This window comes from Phyllostomus discolor, chromosome 4, assembly GCF_004126475.2.
Source record: "Phyllostomus discolor isolate MPI-MPIP mPhyDis1 chromosome 4, mPhyDis1.pri.v3, whole genome shotgun sequence".
Taxonomy (NCBI): Eukaryota; Metazoa; Chordata; class Mammalia; order Chiroptera; family Phyllostomidae; genus Phyllostomus; species Phyllostomus discolor.
Genome location: NC_040906.2, coordinates 125,000,098 through 125,018,607, shown reverse-complemented (window position 1 = coordinate 125,018,607; position 18,510 = coordinate 125,000,098). Strand labels below are relative to the sequence as shown.

General features: G+C 46.9%; 1 protein-coding gene across 3 annotated transcripts; it reads left to right on the top strand.

Annotated features, from left to right (window-relative positions):
* Window positions 1-13,886: 13,886 nt before the first annotated feature.
* Window positions 13,887-17,880, top strand: LOC114494996 (class I histocompatibility antigen, Gogo-OKO alpha chain-like). Of its 3 annotated transcripts, XM_036024243.1 has the most exons (7): window positions 13,887-14,035; window positions 14,171-14,446; window positions 14,707-14,970; window positions 15,560-15,835; window positions 15,956-16,069; window positions 16,416-16,492; window positions 16,633-17,880. In XM_036024243.1, the coding sequence occupies exons 1-6, from the start codon at window positions 13,918-13,920 to the stop codon at window positions 16,481-16,483; spliced, it is 1,116 nt and encodes a 371-aa protein (XP_035880136.1). In that variant the 5' UTR covers window positions 13,887-13,917; the 3' UTR covers window positions 16,484-16,492; window positions 16,633-17,880. The 3 variants fall into 3 exon arrangements, with proteins under 3 accessions (XP_035880136.1, XP_028366011.2, XP_035880137.1); XM_028510210.2 differs by lacking the exon at window positions 16,416-16,492; XM_036024244.1 differs by lacking the exon at window positions 15,560-15,835 and having other exon boundaries at window positions 13,890-14,035; window positions 16,633-17,878.
* Window positions 17,881-18,510: the final 630 nt, after the last annotated feature.

Genomic DNA, 18,510 nt, shown 5'->3' with positions numbered 1-18,510 from the left:
GTTCCTTCTTCTTGGAAGCCAACACCTCTCGGTTTCCCCATCTCTATTTCTTCCAGCTTTTATCACTAACTTTATCTACAACTATATTACTCGATCATTTGTTTACTCTATAAAACAATAAAAAAGGAGAAAATAAAACTTAAAAATGACAAAAAGTAAACAAATACAATACTGAGAAATGAAAAATGCATTCTCTGAAATTACAAACTCAAAAGACAGATTAGAAAGAGCTAGGAGCATTAGAAATTGGAAGGTAGATCTGAGCATGAATCACAGAGAGACTAAGAGACAAAAAATGTGATTAGAGACGAAGAAACATTGAGCATAGGATGAAAAGGTATCTAGTAGGACTTCTAGAAGGAAAATATATTTTAAAAATAGGAACAAAGCAATAGTGGAAGATACAATGACTAAGAGTTTTCCAAAATTTTTGAAACACATAAGTTGGCAGATTTAGGAAAGTCAGGATATTCTAATCAAGATAAGTAAAACTAAATTTGTTCTTAAACACACTGTAGTGAAATAGAAGAATATCAAAGATTTTGGCAGGCAAAAGTCAGAAAGAAAAGTCAGATTATACAAAATGAATAATAAATGGGTTGATCTAAAAATTCTCGGGATTTGGAGGAAAGAGAACCCTTGTGAGCTGTTGGTGGGAATATAAACCACTGGAGCTGCTGTGGAAAACAGTGTGAAGGACCCTAAAAAACTTTAAGATAGAGCTGTCACATGACCCAGCAATTCCACTTTGTTTCCAAAGGAAACAATAACACTAATTCAAAAACATATATGCTCCCCTATGTTCATTGCAGCATTACTTACAATAGCCATTACACAGAAGCAACCAAAGTGTCCAACAATGGATGAATGGATAAAGGAAATACTATATGTGTGTGTGTGTGTGTGTGTGTGTGTGTGTGTGTATGTATGTATATATATATAAATTCACATTGAGAATTTATATATATAAATTCTCAATGTGAATTCTCAATAGCAACCCTGAGACAAAAGACAGTGCACTAATGTCGTAAAAGGTCTGAGGAAAGATAGCCATCAACCTAAAATTCTAAAATAGCCATAGAATCTAAAATTCTATGCCCCACTATCACTAGAACAAGAACAACAACAACAACAACAACAACATTAATTGATAGTACACCCCTAACTACTTCAGGAAAAACAAAACTGAACTCAGCAGGAAGTAGTGAGATACAAAAAACACATGGTAAGCAAATTACTAAATATTTAAATAATTCTAAATAGGCCTTGATCACATAAAGCAACATCATCATGACTAATTTGTGCTTATAAAAATAGAATGGAATATAAACAAGATGGAGGAGATTACAGACTTAGAGTGTTTCTAAAGTGTGTTATTTGGGAGGTAGAGACATTTGTTAACTTTAGACTTAGAAAGTTACACATGCATGATCAAATTGTAATTATCACCACCAATAGATATGAAACATGTAATTTTCAAACCAATAAGGTGCTCTCAAAAACCTGTGGTCTAGTGCAGGTGACAAAGCATTTCACAGCACTAGAGCTGAAGTTCTGCCTGTTTTGTGAAAGGTCCTTCCTTCCTCCAAACAGGCTCAGAAGTTCTTTCCTTTCTGTTCTTGGGTGTCACAGACAAACCTCCTTTAGAGCAGATTGAAATGGCCTGTCTCTTCAGCTGATCTCCTGGGCCTCCCTCGCCTTGCAGCCCACTGCCTAGCACTGGGCAGACCTGCCCACTTGTGTAGAATAAGTGGATGTGACTTGCTTGAGGTCACTCAGCCAAGAGGCAGATAGGAATGGGAACCCAGGTCTTTGTATCTCCAGGCTTGCTCCTTAATTTACACCAATTCCCCCAAGTTGTACCTGAAACAAATGCTGAATCCTGTGAAAGTCTAGCTGTTTGATTAAGGCAGTAAGAAATCATTCTGAGATCAAAAGGCAAATTCAGACAATGTCACATCAGTAGCTACTGCCAATCTCCCGTTTAAAGAAAACCCATGTTGCAGGTGTGCAGAAAGAGAGAGAGCGGAGTCCGAGGATGGGTTTTCAGAGTGACTAAACTTTGCAGGGAGAATGTGACCATCTCCATCCAAGCCAGCCTCTTCAGACAGGGGTATGGTCCCAGGGCACAGAGGGGCTCTCTGCCCTCTGGCTTGTCACTGCTAGGAACTAAGACCCTTTGGTATTGGCTTGGCCAAAAAGTTTGTTCGTGTTTTTCATATGATGGCTTTAGTAGCACTTAATTGTCTTTAACCTCATTAGAAACAATTTTGTTGGATTGTATTGTGACAGCTGTCACATCAATGTGCATTTTAAAAAACATCAAAACTGGTGAATTTTTGTGTAGCCATTTTAATATTGAAGATGGAAGAAAATAAGCAACCGATTAATTGCAACAAGTATTGCTCCCAATTAGACCAACTGAAAGCAGCATGCGATGAAAAGCGTCCAGAATTAGTCAACAGAAAACACATAATCTTCCATCAGGGTAACGTAAGACCACATGTTTCTTTGATGACCAGGCAAAACCTGTCACAGCTTGGCTGGGAAGTTCTGGTTCATCCCTCACTAGACCAAAGTCTAGTGAATTCTAGTGAATTCACCTTTGAATTCCCATTTATTTTGGTCCTTACAAAATTCTCTTAATGAAAAAAATGTCAATTCCCTGGAAGACTGCAAAAGGCACCAGGAACAGTTCTTTGCTTAAAAAGATAAAAAGTTTTGGGAAGAAGAAATTATGAAGTTACCTGAAAGATGGCAGAAGGTGTTGGAACAAAACAGTGAATACGATGTTCAATCAAATTATCGGTGAAAGTGAAAAATGTGTCCTTTATTTTTACTTAAAAACCAAATGAAACTTTTGGCCGACCCAATAAAATGCAGTGTGCGTCTTGGACCTTGCTGGTGATCAGCTAAGGAGGTGGAAGGTTGGACGGGCTGAGAGATAGCTGAGAATTTTCTCTTGGGAGGCTCTGCACTGAACAACTAAGAAAGGATTGGGGAGGGGGAGGGGGCCAAAAGGTAAAAAGTGAAGGAAGACACCAGACACCTATTTCACAGTTCTGCTTACGGCCAGCTCTGTTCAGAATTTTAGCCTTAATGACCTACACTTTAAAATGGAAACCAGCCATACTTGACCGTCCCCTATCTCACAATAAGCTTAAACAGGGATGAGGAAGTGGAAGATCTCTGGAGACTTTTTGACAGGCTTCAGAAAACTAACTGCATTAGAGAGAATCTCCCAAACTCAAAGCTAGATTCCCCATGTAGTGTTCCATTCCTTTCTTATCAGTCAAGACCCAAGAGAGGCAGATAGAGAAGAAAAATGATTCCAAAATCATCTTTCCTTCCAAAGGAGGACAGCAAGGGAAGGCAGTAAAAGGCGGGCGGGAATGAAGGCGGACAACCTGGACAGGAAGGGAAGGGAGGCGCTGGCTGAGGTGATGGCTTTAGTCTGGGCTCATGTCTGAACTTACTGATTAATTATGGAGGCAGCCACAGGTGTATGCCAGGTATATGCCTTTGGCAGAAGGGTTCCTGTTCTTAAATACAGCCTATTCCCTTCACTTAGACAATCAATCCTTTCTCCCATTGACCTGTCTCCCTGCAGGGAGACAGCAGAAACAGCAGAATGAAGAAACAGCGGAAAGGAATAGGCTCGGCCAGAAAGACTAAAAGAGCAGTGCGTGTATGTATGTGTTTAATGTGTTGTCAAGAATAGACAGAGGGTGTTACCTCAAAAAGTTTACTGAAAAAAAAAAAAAGGAGATGGGAAGAGTAATTTGGGCAGCAAGAATATGTAGCATTTCTGCCACACTGGAGCAACCAAGGTTAATTTTCTACTTCAGCCTTAAACTTCGAGGGACAAGGTACAGTTCTCTCTTTTTCATTAATCTCCTTTGACCCTTTTCATAGGGCTGTAGTGTTACCAGAAAGCGACTTCATAACTGTCATAACATCTTAATCTCCCTGCGGCTGTGACAAAGTAGAACCCTGATGGTTCCCAAGGAGATTTTTTTTTTTCACAATTAGCATTTCGGTCAAAGCCTCAACTCCGCAAAAAGAAAGCACAACGGGAACCAGAGTCCCCCAGGCAGCCTGCCCTGACTCCAGCTCTCTGGGGCTCTGAAGAAGTCGACTGTGATCTTGCAGTGAAAAACACAGCTTTCTTTCTAGAGCCTTGCTGTTCATAGCTGTTGAAAATGCATGAGCTAATACTTTTAGCCATGAAAACTTGCCTGTTTCCAGGGATGTCACTGCACATATTTACTGAGGAAAACTCTATTTTCCCCCAAGTGGGTTTTAGATGAGAAGAATCCAGTTAGTGGGCACACAGTTCATCAGACTGGACTAGGGTATTGGATCACCATCCTCGTTTGCCCAAGTGACCTGCTGCCATAAAGAAGCCCCTTGCAAAATGTTACTGTGGAACTGTTTTAATGTCGGCGTTGACAACAGATTCTTGGCATTAGGAAATCAGCCCCTGAGTTAATTAGAACTCAGACTTGCAGCCTATCCTCTGCTCTTTGAATAAACACTGTTTTCCTTTGACCTAATTACACGATGTTCTTAAACATCATCATTTTGTAAAAGAAACCGTGATGACAAATTGTTTGCTGAACTACATTGTCAGGACTCAAAAATGTGCCTGTAATTTGGAAAAAGTGTTTGTAACTAGCCGATAAAATGTAGTCTGTAGGAACCAGTGCTATTCGCTGCCAGTTTGCAGACGCCTTCTGCACCTTCTGCAACATAGCTCCTCTCTTTCAAAAAAAAAAGTCAAATCTGAATCAGAATGTCCTTTTTCCCCTTATCAACAGAGTTTATGCAGTCAGTTCCACAAAGCTGCAGGCTTCAGTAGTATTCTAGATCTCTTCCCCAAAGCCCCAGCAACAGCTTTCTCTGAATTAAAAATCCAATGCATAAAAAGTTACCACATCACCACCATCAACAACAAAAAACCCTCAGAAACAAAACTCTTTGACTTGATAAGGCTTGATTAAATACCTCAGATGCATACTGGGTCCGTTGTTTCGTGTTACTTTGTTTTATTGTTGTAGAATTTTATTTGATTATTTACCCTAAGGGACTACAGTACCTGGAGCCTTGCCAAGCTTGATATGCACAGGTGACCCTATACCACATGGGAAAACATCTAGGGTGCAGAAAAAAGACAACATTTAAAGTGTCCTATGGGATGCTGCTAGGACCCTAACCTTTAGAGTGGTGAGGAATCTATTCTTAAATACACAAACTCTTTGCAAGAAGGCCCTCCTAATAAACATGACTACAGACCCTGGACCAAAGGATCACAAATCTCATAGAATATACCAAAAGGAGGCTGAGAAAACAACTAGGTATGTAATACACAGGTTATTATTCCAGTACCAGTCTGGAGAGCTTTTATATAGTAATGCTGAGGTAGTCTTTGAGGGTGTTCTGCAATATGACCACCACTAGAGGGCGGAGCAGACCACTTCAGTTTTCAAGCGCAGCCTCCACAGAAGTTGAAATTTGTAAGGAACGAAGAAGGGCTAACTGCGGGGCAGACCTTACTACACTTATAGATATCTCCCCACCCGTTGACCTCATCCCTCTGTGTGCCTGGAGAGCTACGTGCTAACACAGGGGTTCTCCATCCTGGCTACCCCTTCAGACCACTTGGGGAGCTTCTGAAAAACAAAGTCTGCCCCACTGCCCTTGCTTCATTCTGATTTAATTTTTGAAAATTGTCTACATTATTCTAATGTGAAGTAAGGGCAGAAGCCTGTTGAGTTACACACTGATCATATTTCACAGGGGAAAAACATTCCTATTTTGGATGAGCATTATCACTTTCTTCTCTTGAGCCCCAGGAACAAATGGACACTTCTGTGTAACTTTTCCTTCCACCTTCAATACCTGGGGTGGTTTGTAGGAAAAATCTGTTATTATATAGAAAATAATATTACAATAAAACAATAGGGTAGAGAATGCTGCAAATATTTTGTTGTTCTCATGACTCACCTTCTAATTTCTAGAGCTGCCACTCCCCTGGCATCTGACAGTTCCTCCCTCCAGGGTGCTCTGTGTGCTGCTCTGCCCTGTCCTGAAGGCCCAGCCTCCCCTCTGAACAGCAGAGGGAGATGCTCCAGCCTTTGAAGTTCCATCTTGGCTTCATCCTGGCCTTTGGGTGGCAGCCCCCACTGTGCTTTCTTATGAAGTAGAAGCGGTGACAGCAATGTGGAATTCTTCATCTTAGAGCAGCTACAAGACCTTCTTTGGCTGCTATTTACCTGCTCTTATTGATACACTAACATATAATAAACAATGTTTTGTCATGTTAGTTTGTCTTTCAAATAATTTTTCTCTGTGATGGTTAATTTTATGTCAACTTGCTGGGCCATGAGACACCCAAATAATCCGGTTAAATGTTATTTCTGGGTGTCTATGAATATGTTTCCAGGAGAGATACACATTGCCTGTGTGGGTAGGCATCATCCAACCTGCCGAGTAGGCAGGGGAAGGTTGTTTTCCCTCTCTCTCTGTGTGTCTCCCTGACACATTTTCCATCAGGACAGAATGTGAGAGGAGGATAAAGATACAGGTGGTGGTGAAGAAGGGCATCTGGCCCTGCCACATCTCTCTTGACAGCTTGTGATCCCTCCTCCATTGTGCTGAATGGGAGGCTCACGGCTAAGGGCTTGGATCCCATCATTGTTACTCCACAGAGGCATGTTCTGAGAGCAGTAGGACGTCCTACATTTCTCGGACACTTTGACTGAAACTAGGGTCCAAGAGAGGTGCTGTTCATTAATGTTGATCCTCTTCTGGCAAGAAAGATGCAACAAGCAAGAACCCTTGCAAGAGCTCGACTGAGAAATAGCGAGTGCTGAACGTTTTGTCATCAGCGACGGTGTGCCGCTGAAGGGCAGAGGAGCCGCTGCTCTGACACCTTTATGCCACCAGAGGGCATAGCAGTTCAAGCACAGTATGCTGGTGGCTCCCTATTTGGGCAGCTGTGGCTGTCAGTGGCCGGTACAAAATAAAGCATCCAGCAAGGAAGGTTCATTTAGAATTTCACCAGAAGAGTAGAAACGAAAGGTAAGAGGTGACACTTGCTTTGAACAACGTTTGAGTAATGAGACTTTCCTGCAGTGAACATGGCCGTAGATGTCTGCAGAGAAAAGGAGAGAAGGGAATTTCGAGGTCATTGGTAAAAGTGGTTTACCTTAATAGAGACATGGCACGTGTCCACTTTAGGGATATGAAGTTAGCTGCTCAGGGGCTATGCTGGCCTTCCTGGGTCCCATGAAACACTCTCAATAATTCTTCACACTTGCCCCAATTTCATGCAGCAAACCCCAAGGGAACCATAGATGCAAGGGTCTGTTTCACACTGGAACTAGCCCATCCTTTATTGAACATTTCTTCCCTGGGCACACAGCTTTGCAAGAGAATCAAAAGCAAGGAAATGTGCATTCTCACTCTCTGAGAGTTTCCACAGAATCCTGGAGGAGCTGGAGAGTGTGCCAGGCAGGGTCCCGACAGGAAACAGGAGGCATGCTCAGGCCAGGGCCATTCACAGAGGACTTATTCACTAATGCGTGGGAAAGGGGTAGAGGACCCAGAGGAGCTCGTGCAGGAATAACACAGAGCCTTCAGAGTGGAATGGCCACTACTCCTGAATCCAGGACTAACAGCAGTGGGAATGCTGAAGGAGAGAGCCATGGATGGAAGGCCACCTTGGGAGGAAGTCGCCCCAGGCTGCAGCAGCCCCAGCTGACTCACAGGTTGCTCAGGGGAATCCAGTCGTTCTTAACTGCGGAGATAGCAACTAAGAGATGTATCCTCAGTCAACTTCATTGTTGTGTGAACATCACAGAGTGCACTTACACAAATCTAGATGGTAAAGCCAACTACACAGCGAGGCTAGATGGTACAGCCTACTGCTCCTAGGCTGCAGTGTTACTGTACAAAACAACATGAGATTACATCAAGCGCAAGAGAAAATGACACAACCAAGAGACGCAGTAAACACAAGATGCATGAGGCTGCTGCCAGTGTAACACTTTTACAGTGAACTTTTTTCCTAAGTAGAAAGAGTACCCTCTAAAATAACAATAGGAAGTGTAGCGTTGTACATGCATACACTAGCCGCACAGCCGTCCATTATCAAGCACTGCGTCCTGTCCATAACCATACGTGCTATACTTCTGTGCCACCGGCAGTGCAGTAGGTTTGTCTTCCCAGCATCACCACCAACATGTGAGTAACGTGTTGCGCTGCAACGTAAGGGCAGCTACAATGTCATAAGGCAATAGAAATGTTTCAGCACACTGCAATCTTTAGGGAGCCGCCCTCCTATGTGCAGTTGGTTACTGACCCACACGTCATTATGTAGCACGTGACTGTGAAAATGCTAACCTTGCTGGCTCCCTCCCTCCAGGTCCTTTTGGGGTCCTTGCTGGCCGAGTCCAACAGGAAACCAGAGGGCAAGGGATTCAGTTGGTAGATTCGTTTCAAGTCAGGCTTGTGGAGATGACATCAAGAGGGACATAATCACGCTCACCCAAAATGAGCATTTAAATGTCATTCCTGCCATGTGTGCGGAGGTTCGCCTGGGAACACTGCAGGGCTGCTGGCTGCTGTGTGGGAATCATTTCTTCACAGGAACAATGGTGTTGAGAAGCTCTTCTCGGTGCAAGTGTAGTCCTTTGTAGGTAATCTATCTTTTCCCTTGCTGCTTTGAAGAGTTATGTTTGATAATTTGAAATTGTGTTTTGATGTGTCTTTGTGAGGATTTCCTTTTATTTATTTGAGGCCCATAGGGCTTCCTGAAGCTACGGAATATCACATCATAGCATATGAATTTTGGAAAATTTTTAGCTAATATCGTCCCCCTAATTTTCTGAAACTTCAATGTTAGATATTTTCATTTTGTTTTATTAACCTGTCTGTGATGCTTTCAATTTGTTTTATCTCTCGAAGTGTGGTCTGTATAGTCTCTTCAGCTCACTTCCAGTAAACTGATACTCTCTTTGCCTAATTATCTCAGCCGAAAAAGCTCTTCTTAAAGGCACATTATATAAAAACTGCCCAAAATGAATGACTGGAAACAATTCTCAATGCAGCCAGGGAAAAGAAGACAATAAAGGAAACGCCATTAGGTTATCATCAGGTTTCTCAGCAGAAGCCCTAAAAGCTAAGGTAGAGTGGAATCAAAATCTCAAACTACTGAAACAGAAAAACTGCCATCCAATAATAACTTATCAGCAGAGTTATCCTTTAGATATGAAGAAGAAATAAAGGCCTTCCCAGACATACAGAAGTTGAGGGAATTTACCACCAGGAGACCTCCATTTTGGGAAACACTGGAGGGGGCTATTCTACCTAAAACAAAGAACAAAAGGATACAAAACCGTGAGAGAGATGACTAACAGAGAGACAGAAGCAGAATGTTACCATCCTTCTTCAAAACAGGGTACTTGCTATACACTTAAATATCACATAAGGTTAAAAGAGGTAAAAACACAAAAGATAGAAGACAGCTACTGTAAATCAGATATGAATCCACAGCATAAGTAAGTATAGTCTGTGACAACAAAACGGTTTTAAAAAGGGGAAGGGGTAAAGGTCTGAATTTGCAAAGGGGAATGGAGATGAGATGCATTCAGAGGAATATGGACTACCGTGTATATGAAACTTTCTTTTGCATTAACCTCATGGTAACCACAGAAAATCCAAAGCTGAGATAGATAACATCAAATAAAGAGGAAACAGAGGAACAATTCTAGAATACCACCAAACTGAAACGAAAATCAACATGAGGGAAAGGAAACCATGGAGACCTAGAGCTGCCAGGAGCACAAGTAGAGGGGCTGCAGGAAATCCTCACACATCAACAATCACCCCGAGTGGAAATGGGCTGAGCTCTCCAGTAAAAAGGCACAGAGCAGTGGACTGTATCAAAAACAGAACCCAAGAACATGCTGCCTTTGGGAGACACATCTCAGCTGCAGACACAAATACAGACTTAAAGTGAAACGGTAGAAAATGATTCTCCAAGCAAATGGCATCCAAAGAAAAGCAGGTATAGCCATACTTATATCTCACAAAATAGATTTCAAGGTAAAAAAGGTAACAAGAGACAAAGAGAGACATTTCAGTGGGTAATAGGCAGGGTGCATTTTATCACCATCCACAACAATCTATTTGAACTTCCATTTCCAACCATGACCTGAATAAACACTAAAACACATCGTGCTATACTGATTCTCTGACGGTCCGCAGTAACCACCACCCTGGTTATTCACCTTCCCCAGTTAATCAATCAAACACCAATGTAGGGCTATTGGGAAGGGGTTCACAGATGTAACTAAGGTCTCAAATTAGTTGACCTTCAGACTGCCCTGGGGGGCACTGTCCTCATCAGATGAATGCTGACTGGGTTCCTCCTGAGCAAAAAGGTTCCAGGTATGAGAATTCAATGTGAGCCTTTCTCTCCACTGGGGGCTTTGAAAAGGAAGGGCCGTACAGACTGCTGTGGCCACTAGGTGCTGGGATCAGCCCTCCCCAGGCTCCTCCTCACAACGGTTAATAGGGACCTCAGACCCACAACTGAGAAAAAAGTGAATTCTGCTGACAATCTAGAGAAGGATCCCGAGCTCATGCTGAGGACACAGCTTTGTGACTCCTGACCAGAGAACCTGTCCACACCATGCCTGGATTTCTCATGAAGGAACTATGAGCAATTAAATGAGGGCTGTTTGGAGCCACTAGGCTGTGGTGATCTTCATACAGTAACAGACGACCGATACACAGGCTCAGCTGTGCCACGGGCAAGCACATGGTATTTTTCCCACTGGAATAAATTTATGAACTGACATGTCCAGTAGTTAAATACATTAAAACCTTTACTAACATGTTTATGTTTTCTATTTTATGACTTTATGTAATGCAATTAAATTTTAATAGCTGTCATTCATTCATTCAACAACAATTAATTTAATGTCTACCATGTACCAGAACAGCTTCATGTGCTGGGACGCAACTTTGACCTAAAGAGCCCAAAGTCCTGTGCTCACAGGTCTGATACTCTAGAGGCTTTCCAGAGTGAGTTGGAGCCACTGGGGCATTTTTAGTGAAGAAATGACACAATGCGACTCTCTCAGCAGGACTGCTAACCCCTATGGAGAGACTAGCCCCTGGGTGGCAGGTGATTGGGGTGGCACTCATGCCACAATCAGGAGTGAGGGTGATGGAGAGGAAGGGGCAAAGAGACCTGAGGGGTGAGAGAGAGGAGAAGGGCTGGGGAAGCAGGGGGTGAGGAAAAGAAGTAGAGGTAGAGATCCTAAAGCAGCAGCACTCTCAGATTTAAATGTTTTATAGACTGATAGAAAATATCCCTACAGAGCCTAGCAGGGTGTTCTTTGCATTTGGTCCCTAATACATTCTGTGGAACTGTCTAAAAACCAACCACCACCTTATGTTAATCAGTTTAAAAAATTATGCACTGAAAAAATAAGTCCTGAAAAAATATGCACACTGCTTAGATGTAAATGATTCATAAAAGCAGGCAATGCAGGAGCGCTGGTGAAGGGCATTCTGACTGCATCAAGCACTTGCAATTTCGATGATGTGCGGCTCCTGCTGAAATGCACAATAATAACCCGAGTCTCTGTGCTTGTCTGTACTGAGGATGTGGGCAACTCACACTAACTCAGGGCACAGGATGAAGATCATTGCTCAATGTAATAATCCCAAGTCACACACAGACTGTGTGGGGAGTAGAATGCAGGAGCTTCGTAACTCTGACTGCAGTACTGTCCAGACACTTCTGTATGTGGAGCATCTGAACTCACTAATTTTGCAGATTAGCTCCCTGATGTTCAGGGTTTCCTATACTGTGTTCCTCACTGTAGTTCACTGTCTTTGAGAATCTCTATCTGATGTTTTTAGGCACAACTCCTCCAGCATTGAAGAGAAAAACCCTGTCCCTCCACCTCCATTCCTAGGACGAGCTCACTATCTGACATCAAGTTCCCTGAGGTGAGTTTTCTTCTAGAAAAGTCCAGGAGAAGAGATAAGGGTTGGGAGGCAGACAGTCCATTTCAGGGAGAGGGATTCCAGGAAGAGGAGAAAGGAGGGCTGGTCCCAGCATGGGTTTTCTCTCCATGGCTTCCTCACACAGCCCCTGAGGCAGGACAGAGAGCTCCTGGTACAGGAGAAGCATCAGGGCAAAGTCCCAGGTCCCTGGGCCTGGCTCTCAGGGTCCCAGGGCTTCAGCCTGAACGCAGAGTCTGAAGCTCTGTGCTGGGGAGTTCCACATCTCCTTGTTTCACTTCTCAGTCTTGTGGAAAGCAGGACCAATAAAACGGTGTTGGTCCTATCGAGACAGGATAAAGTGTATAAAACAAAACGGCATCACTCAGGCTGACCAAGATGGGTGCCGGCAGGCCATGACGCTTTGGTTCAAGAAGGAAACTACCTAAGTCACACCAGGCACCCTGTAAGTCACAGCAGGAACCCTGCCAAATGCCTATGATATCGGCCCACAGGCGTGCCTGCAGAGAGGGCACACCTACTGATAGAGTGCTGGGGGCTCTTGGCTCCATCAGTTGCCAAGAACTTGGGTATAACTGAGGTGGACTTCAGAGTCACCAAAGGCAGCAAATATCCCACCACCAGAGGTGCTCCAAGCTACTCTGGGCCACATGCTGTCTGCCAGGGGCTCTGCCCCATGAGCCCCAGAACTTCCACACGATGGAGACGCCCACTCACTGACGCTGCCTCCCAGACCAGGGACTGACTCTGGAACTTGGGTTCGTTAATACCCCATTGACTGTTGTGCGTTAACTGTGTGTGATATTATAGAGGATAGGATATTAAAACAATGTTGATGTTCTATCATGTAAACCTGTCCTTAATAAAAGCTGAGTCTCAGCAACAGCTCTTGTAGTTCTTGCCTCATTCCTCGCCATTGCCAGGTGTAGACTTGTTAGGTCCAGCTAGGAATGAGCAGCCAGAGGGAAAATAAAGGCAGGGCCCGCACTGTTATAATCTAACAAAGAAGTTAATACAAGAGGCCAGATGCAAAAAGAAGGCATGTCTCACCAACTACTCAGCAATCCCGAGCTCGGTTTGTAAGATTGCCAGGAGTATTAAAAATAAAATAGTGCAGGAGGGGAGAGTCCTTGAAACTGTGCTGAGAAAGGGGGCCTCTGTAACCATTATACTAAGATTGTGGGGTGTTCTGAATGTCACAAGCAGGAATGGAGCAGAAAGGAGGGGTAGTCCTTGAGATTCTATGCTGGGAAAGGGAGCCTCTGTAACAACTTCACTAAGAAAAGAGCCTTTACTAACTGAGAAAGAAAGGCTTTGTAGCTGTACAATATTCCCCGGGGTGGGGGTGGTCGGGGAGCCTATAAGTCAACTGAGATATAAAACTCCTGATTAGCTAAGTACCCACTTGTAGTCTTGGATCAAGTGTATGGGGAAACTCACTGACTTACTAATCAACTACTAACAACTTCCTTTGCTCTATTATGTGTGGGGCATTTAGACTAGCTGGGTGCCTGCTTGCAGCTTTGTGCTTGTATGTGTTTCATAAATAAAATTGCTATCTCATTTCCACCTTACGTGTTTGTCTCTTGCTTGCAATTATTCCGTTGCGGCCTAGACAGGAACAGGCTGGGGATAGAGTCTGCAGACTAGCGCCCCTCTCCCCGCCCCTAACAGACTCAGGCAGGGCCCCTGCCTGATAGGAAAGACTACAGGGCGACCCTCTGGAGAGGGGCAGCCTACAGGGGTCGTCTGGAGGGTGCTAGGAAAACCTCTCACAACCCGTGTTGGGTCCTCCACCCTGGATACCCTTGACTGACCCCAGTTCTCACTCACATTGGCATCCGGTTTCCAGAAAAGCCAGTACACCTCATAATGTCTTGGCGACCGAAGCGGACTCACACTCTCCAGACCCGGAGGAGACCGGTCCTGAGGCCCCCAACCCTCCTCCTACTGCTCTTGGGGGCCCTGGCCCTGACCGAGACCCAGGCGGGTGAGTGCGGGGTCTGAAGGAAACAGCCTCTGCCCGGAGGAACGAGGGACGCGCCCAGAGGGGGAGCCCGACTCCGGGGAAGGCGCGTCTCCAGGACCTCCGGCCCGCACCCCAGACCCCCATTCTCGCCCCCAGGCCCCCACTCGCTGAGATACTTCGACACCGCCGTGTCCGGGCCCAACCGCGGGGATTACCGGTACATCGCCGCCGGCTACGTGGACGACACACAGTTCCTGCGGTTCGACAGCTACGACAGGAGCCAGAGCCCGGCGCCGCCGCTGGTGCAGCAGCCCTGGGCGGTGGAGGAGCCGCAGTACTGGGAGCGGCACGCGCAGAACGCCAGGGACAACGCACAGAATTTCCGAGTGAGCCTGACCAACCTGCGCGGCTACTACAACCAGAGCGAGAAGGGTGAGCCACGCGGCCGGTCCGGGCACGACCCCTGTCCCCACCGACGGGCGGGCGTCCCCCGGGGCTCCGGGGCCGGCCTCTCCCCCGCGACTCAGGAGGAGCCCGCGGGGAGTTGGACCAAGTTTCCTTTAGTTTCCGTTTAATCCCCGCAGCTCCGCTCTGAGTCGGGGTCCCGGTCCGGGCCTGGGGTCTGGGGAGGGGCGGGGCGGGGCTGGCAGGGGGCGGGGCTGACCTCGGGAGCTGACCTGGGGCGGGGCCAGGGTCTCACACCATCCAGTGGTTGTACGGCTGCGACACGGGACCCGACGGGAGCTTCCTCCGCGGGTACTCTCAATTCGCCTACGACGGCACCGACTACCTGTCTCTGAACGAGGACCTGCGCTCCTGGACCGCGGCGGACGCTGCGGCTCAGATCACCCGGCGCAAGTGGGAGGAGGCGGGTGAGGCGGAGCACTACAGGGCCTACCTGGAGTGGGACTGCGTACAGTGGATCCGCAGAAACCTGGAGAGGCTGCAGCGCGCAGGTACCAGGGGCCGCGGGCCTCCCTTCTCTCTCGGGACTGGTGCGCCTTCAGCGAGGCAAAAAATGGGTGTCAGAATACCCCTCCAAAATTCAATCCACCTGAATTTTCAGATCTGGTACTGGAGAGGGACTCCCCTCTTTTTCTCTCAGGGACGATTAGGGGTGCAGTCTCACGCGGGATAGAGGGGGAGACCAACCCAGAAGTAAGGAACCAGAGTTCCCACTGACCCTGTCAGTGGCTCTGGGACTCATAGGGGACTTTTGCTCCTCCTTCGCTGCCCCTCATCCAATGTGTCTGACACCTGACCCCAGTTTTTCTGAGTCCTTTGCCGTCCACCCAGGTCTGGACCAGAAATCCCTTTTCTGCCCCTCAGAGACCTGCTTCCTACCCTGGGCTGTATCACTATCATTCTAGAACTTTCTAAATACTAGGCAATCATCCCAGATGCCTAGGGCCAGGCTGGTGTCTGGGTTGCGAGCTCCCTTCCCCCAACCCATTTGTTCCTGTCTGTTCTCAGGATGTTCACGTGAGCACTGCTGATGTGTCCCATGATGGATGCCAAGTTCCTGAATTTTCTCACCCTTCTCAGATCCTCCAAAGACACACTTGACCCATCATCCCATCTCTGAGCATGAGGTCACCCTGCGGTGCTGGGCCCTAGGCTTCTACCCTGCGGAGATCACCCTGACCTGGCAGCATGATGGAGAGGATAAGACCCAAGACATGGAGCTTGTGGAGACCAGACCTGGGGGGGACGGGACCTTCCAGAAGTGGGTGGCCGTGGTGGTGCCTTCTGGAGAGGAGCAGAGATACATGTGCCATGTGCAGCATGAGGGGCTGCCCAAGCCCCTGACCCTGAGATGGGGTGAGGAGGGGACGTGGGCACAGAGCCTCTTCTCAGGGAAGCAGGGTCCTCAGGAGGACTTTAGCAGCGTGGGGGCTGAGGCCTGGGGGTTGGGGCCCTCACCTTCCCTTCCCTTCCTAGTGCCACCTTCTCAGGCCAGAGATGGCCTGGTCCTCCTTGGAGCTGTGGTCACTGGAGCTGTGGTCACTGGAGCTGTGGTCGTTGGAGCTGTGATGTGGAGGAGGAAGCTGTCAGGTAAGGAAGGGGTGGAGTCTGAGTTTCTTGTCCCACTGTGGGTTTCAAGCCCAGTAGAAGTGTGTCCTGCTTCATTAAAGGGGAAGTACCATCTCCACGCATGTGCTTGCCCAGTCTGGGACCCTGTTTACTGGGATCCTCGGCAGGTGTGAAAATAATGGGTAAACTTACTACCTTGATGAATTCGGTGATGGGGACCTGGTTTCCAACAGTCACAGGTCAGAGGGCAGGGCCCCTGCTGAGAATAGACCTCCAGGAGGGCAGTTGGTCAAGTCCCTGTACAGGTACTCTCAGGTTTCCTGATCCTGCCTTGGGTTTGTAGTCACAGTTCTGGAAACTTCTCTAGGGCCCTGGACTAGGGATCCCTCCAGTACCTCATGGCTCTGCCTCCTCTCTGATGTGTCTGTCACGTAGCTTCTAAAGGTGAGATGGAGTTGGGGCAGAGGGGACAGAACTGGGTGATGAGGATTCATTGGTACTTTTTGAGCATGAAATTTACTGTTGAGAATGTCACCAGTTATAGCAACTGGCCTGAATTTGTTCATGATTATTTTCTTCTATAGGGTGAGACAGCTGCTTCCAGCAAATCAGTGATGGAAGATTCTTCACACACACACACACACACACACACACACACACACCCCAACCCTGCGTATGTGACTTCAGGAACATCTTTCTCTTTCTGCAAAGGGCATCTGAATGTGTGTGCGTTCCTATCAGCAAAATATGAGGAAGTGCGAGGCTGGCCTTCACGTGCCCACCATGACCCCTCCCCACACTTTCCTGTCCAGCAGAGGGGAGCTGGGCCCTCCCCTTCCCTGGGTTTACTTTGTGAATATGCACTTGTTTTTTCATTTCTTTCCATGAAGCATTGATGGGTTAATTAAAGGAAAAGATCCTAAAGTTTGAGATGACATGAATGGAAGCACCAAGTCAAGTACTTTCCAGAATCTGTGTGTTTACTGTGCTGAGTCTGTTGCCAGGAGATGGGCCTGTGCGGACTGAGTGTGGTTGGAGCCTGTGCCCAGTCAGTGCTCAGTGAACCGTGGGCTTTGACATTGTCACTCTTCAGCTGGGTCACCTCTCTGCCCCTTGGTCCTTGTCCCAAGAGGACCTGTAGTCTCAGGAACTCAAACAACCCTCAGGCCTTGTAAATTGTCGCAATGAAGAACATCTCCAGGACTGTGGGCTGCGAGGGCCTGGTGGGGCCAGATCATCATAGGCTCAGGCCTGGGTCTGGGTGTTTATTTGCAGTTTCTTTGTTTCTATAGAGAGCAGTGTGACTGTTTTTGTTCCTGTTAGGAATTCTGGTCTCACTCTTTCGGTGTCCCCTATCTGTCAGCAGCTGCAGGTGTTTTCCCTGTCATTATGCCCACAAGGCCCAGAGGGTCCCTGCGCACAGGAGTCTGTGGTATGGAGACACAAAATTTTAGTCATCCTGCTCTTGCCTCCTCCTGGGCCTTCACTGTTTTTCCCATCTTTTCCTAAACTCTCAAAGGAACCAGTTTAGGAATTAGCAGAGAGGAGGATCCTGTAGTTTCTCATCTCAGACAAGTTCCTGTTGGAACTTTGCTCTGTTTACCTGCCCTCTCTCCCCACCCTTTGCTCTAGCGCTGGCTTCAGCAAGAACTCAGGGACCCACAAAGCACAGTCTACTTTAGATTTAGGGAGAGCAGCACTGTGGGAGAAGTGCGAGTGCATGGATGTCAGTGTGAATGCACGATGTGCTGTAGCTGCCACAGAACAGCTGTGGTCTGAGGCCACATTAACAAAGACCCTGGTCTAGCATAGGAAGGTGCTCTACACTAACTACACACTCCAGTACTGGCAGTGTGATAGATGCATGGCGCTGTTTTTGCATCGGGGCACATCACTGAAGTAAAAGAAAAAGTGCTGGCCTTGTGGAGCATATGCTGTGTGGGAAGAGACAGCGTAAACAGGGAGTGTGTCTGGGTGGGAAGTGTTAAGTGTTCTGTTAAACGCCTTGGGGAAGGTGATCCCTAGTGTGGGGACAGGGAAGATGGCCTTTAGATTTGGGTGGTCAGTGTGGGCCTCACTGGGAAGGTGACCTTGAGAAAAGATCTGAAGGACATGGGGAGGTCTGGAAGAAGTTCTTTCCAGACAGGGGAACCTCCAGTGCAAATGCCCTGGGGCAGCAGTATGTCTGGTTCTGGGGAGAGGGAGGAGGCCACCCGTGTGGGGATGGAGCAGAGAGTAATCACAATGAGATGGAGGCAGCGCCAGACCGTGTGGGCCTGGAAGACGCTCTGAGTGAGGTGCTCTGAGGGACGGATGAATGAGAAGGCTTAGAGCAGGAGAGGGACATGGTCTAACGTCTCCTTTAAAGGATGGTGGTGGCTGCTGTGCTGAGAGCAGAATCGGGAGGTGAGGGAGACAGTGGGAAGTCAGGAGGAGTCTGCAGAGCTCCAGGCCAGAGATGC

What these genes read in the sequence shown, in the direction of transcription:
- LOC114494996 (XM_036024243.1), top strand. Translation starts at nt 13,918, where the DNA reads ATGTCTTGGCGACCGAAGCGGACTCACACTCTCCAGACCCGGAGGAGA. An exon ending in CCTGACCGAGACCCAGGCGG is followed by an intron (nt 14,036 to 14,170) that starts GTGAGTGCGGGG and finishes TCTCGCCCCCAG; the next exon opens with GCCCCCACTCGCTGAGATAC. An exon ending in GCCCCTGACCCTGAGATGGG is followed by an intron (nt 15,836 to 15,955) that starts GTGAGGAGGGGA and finishes TTCCCTTCCTAG; the next exon opens with TGCCACCTTCTCAGGCCAGA.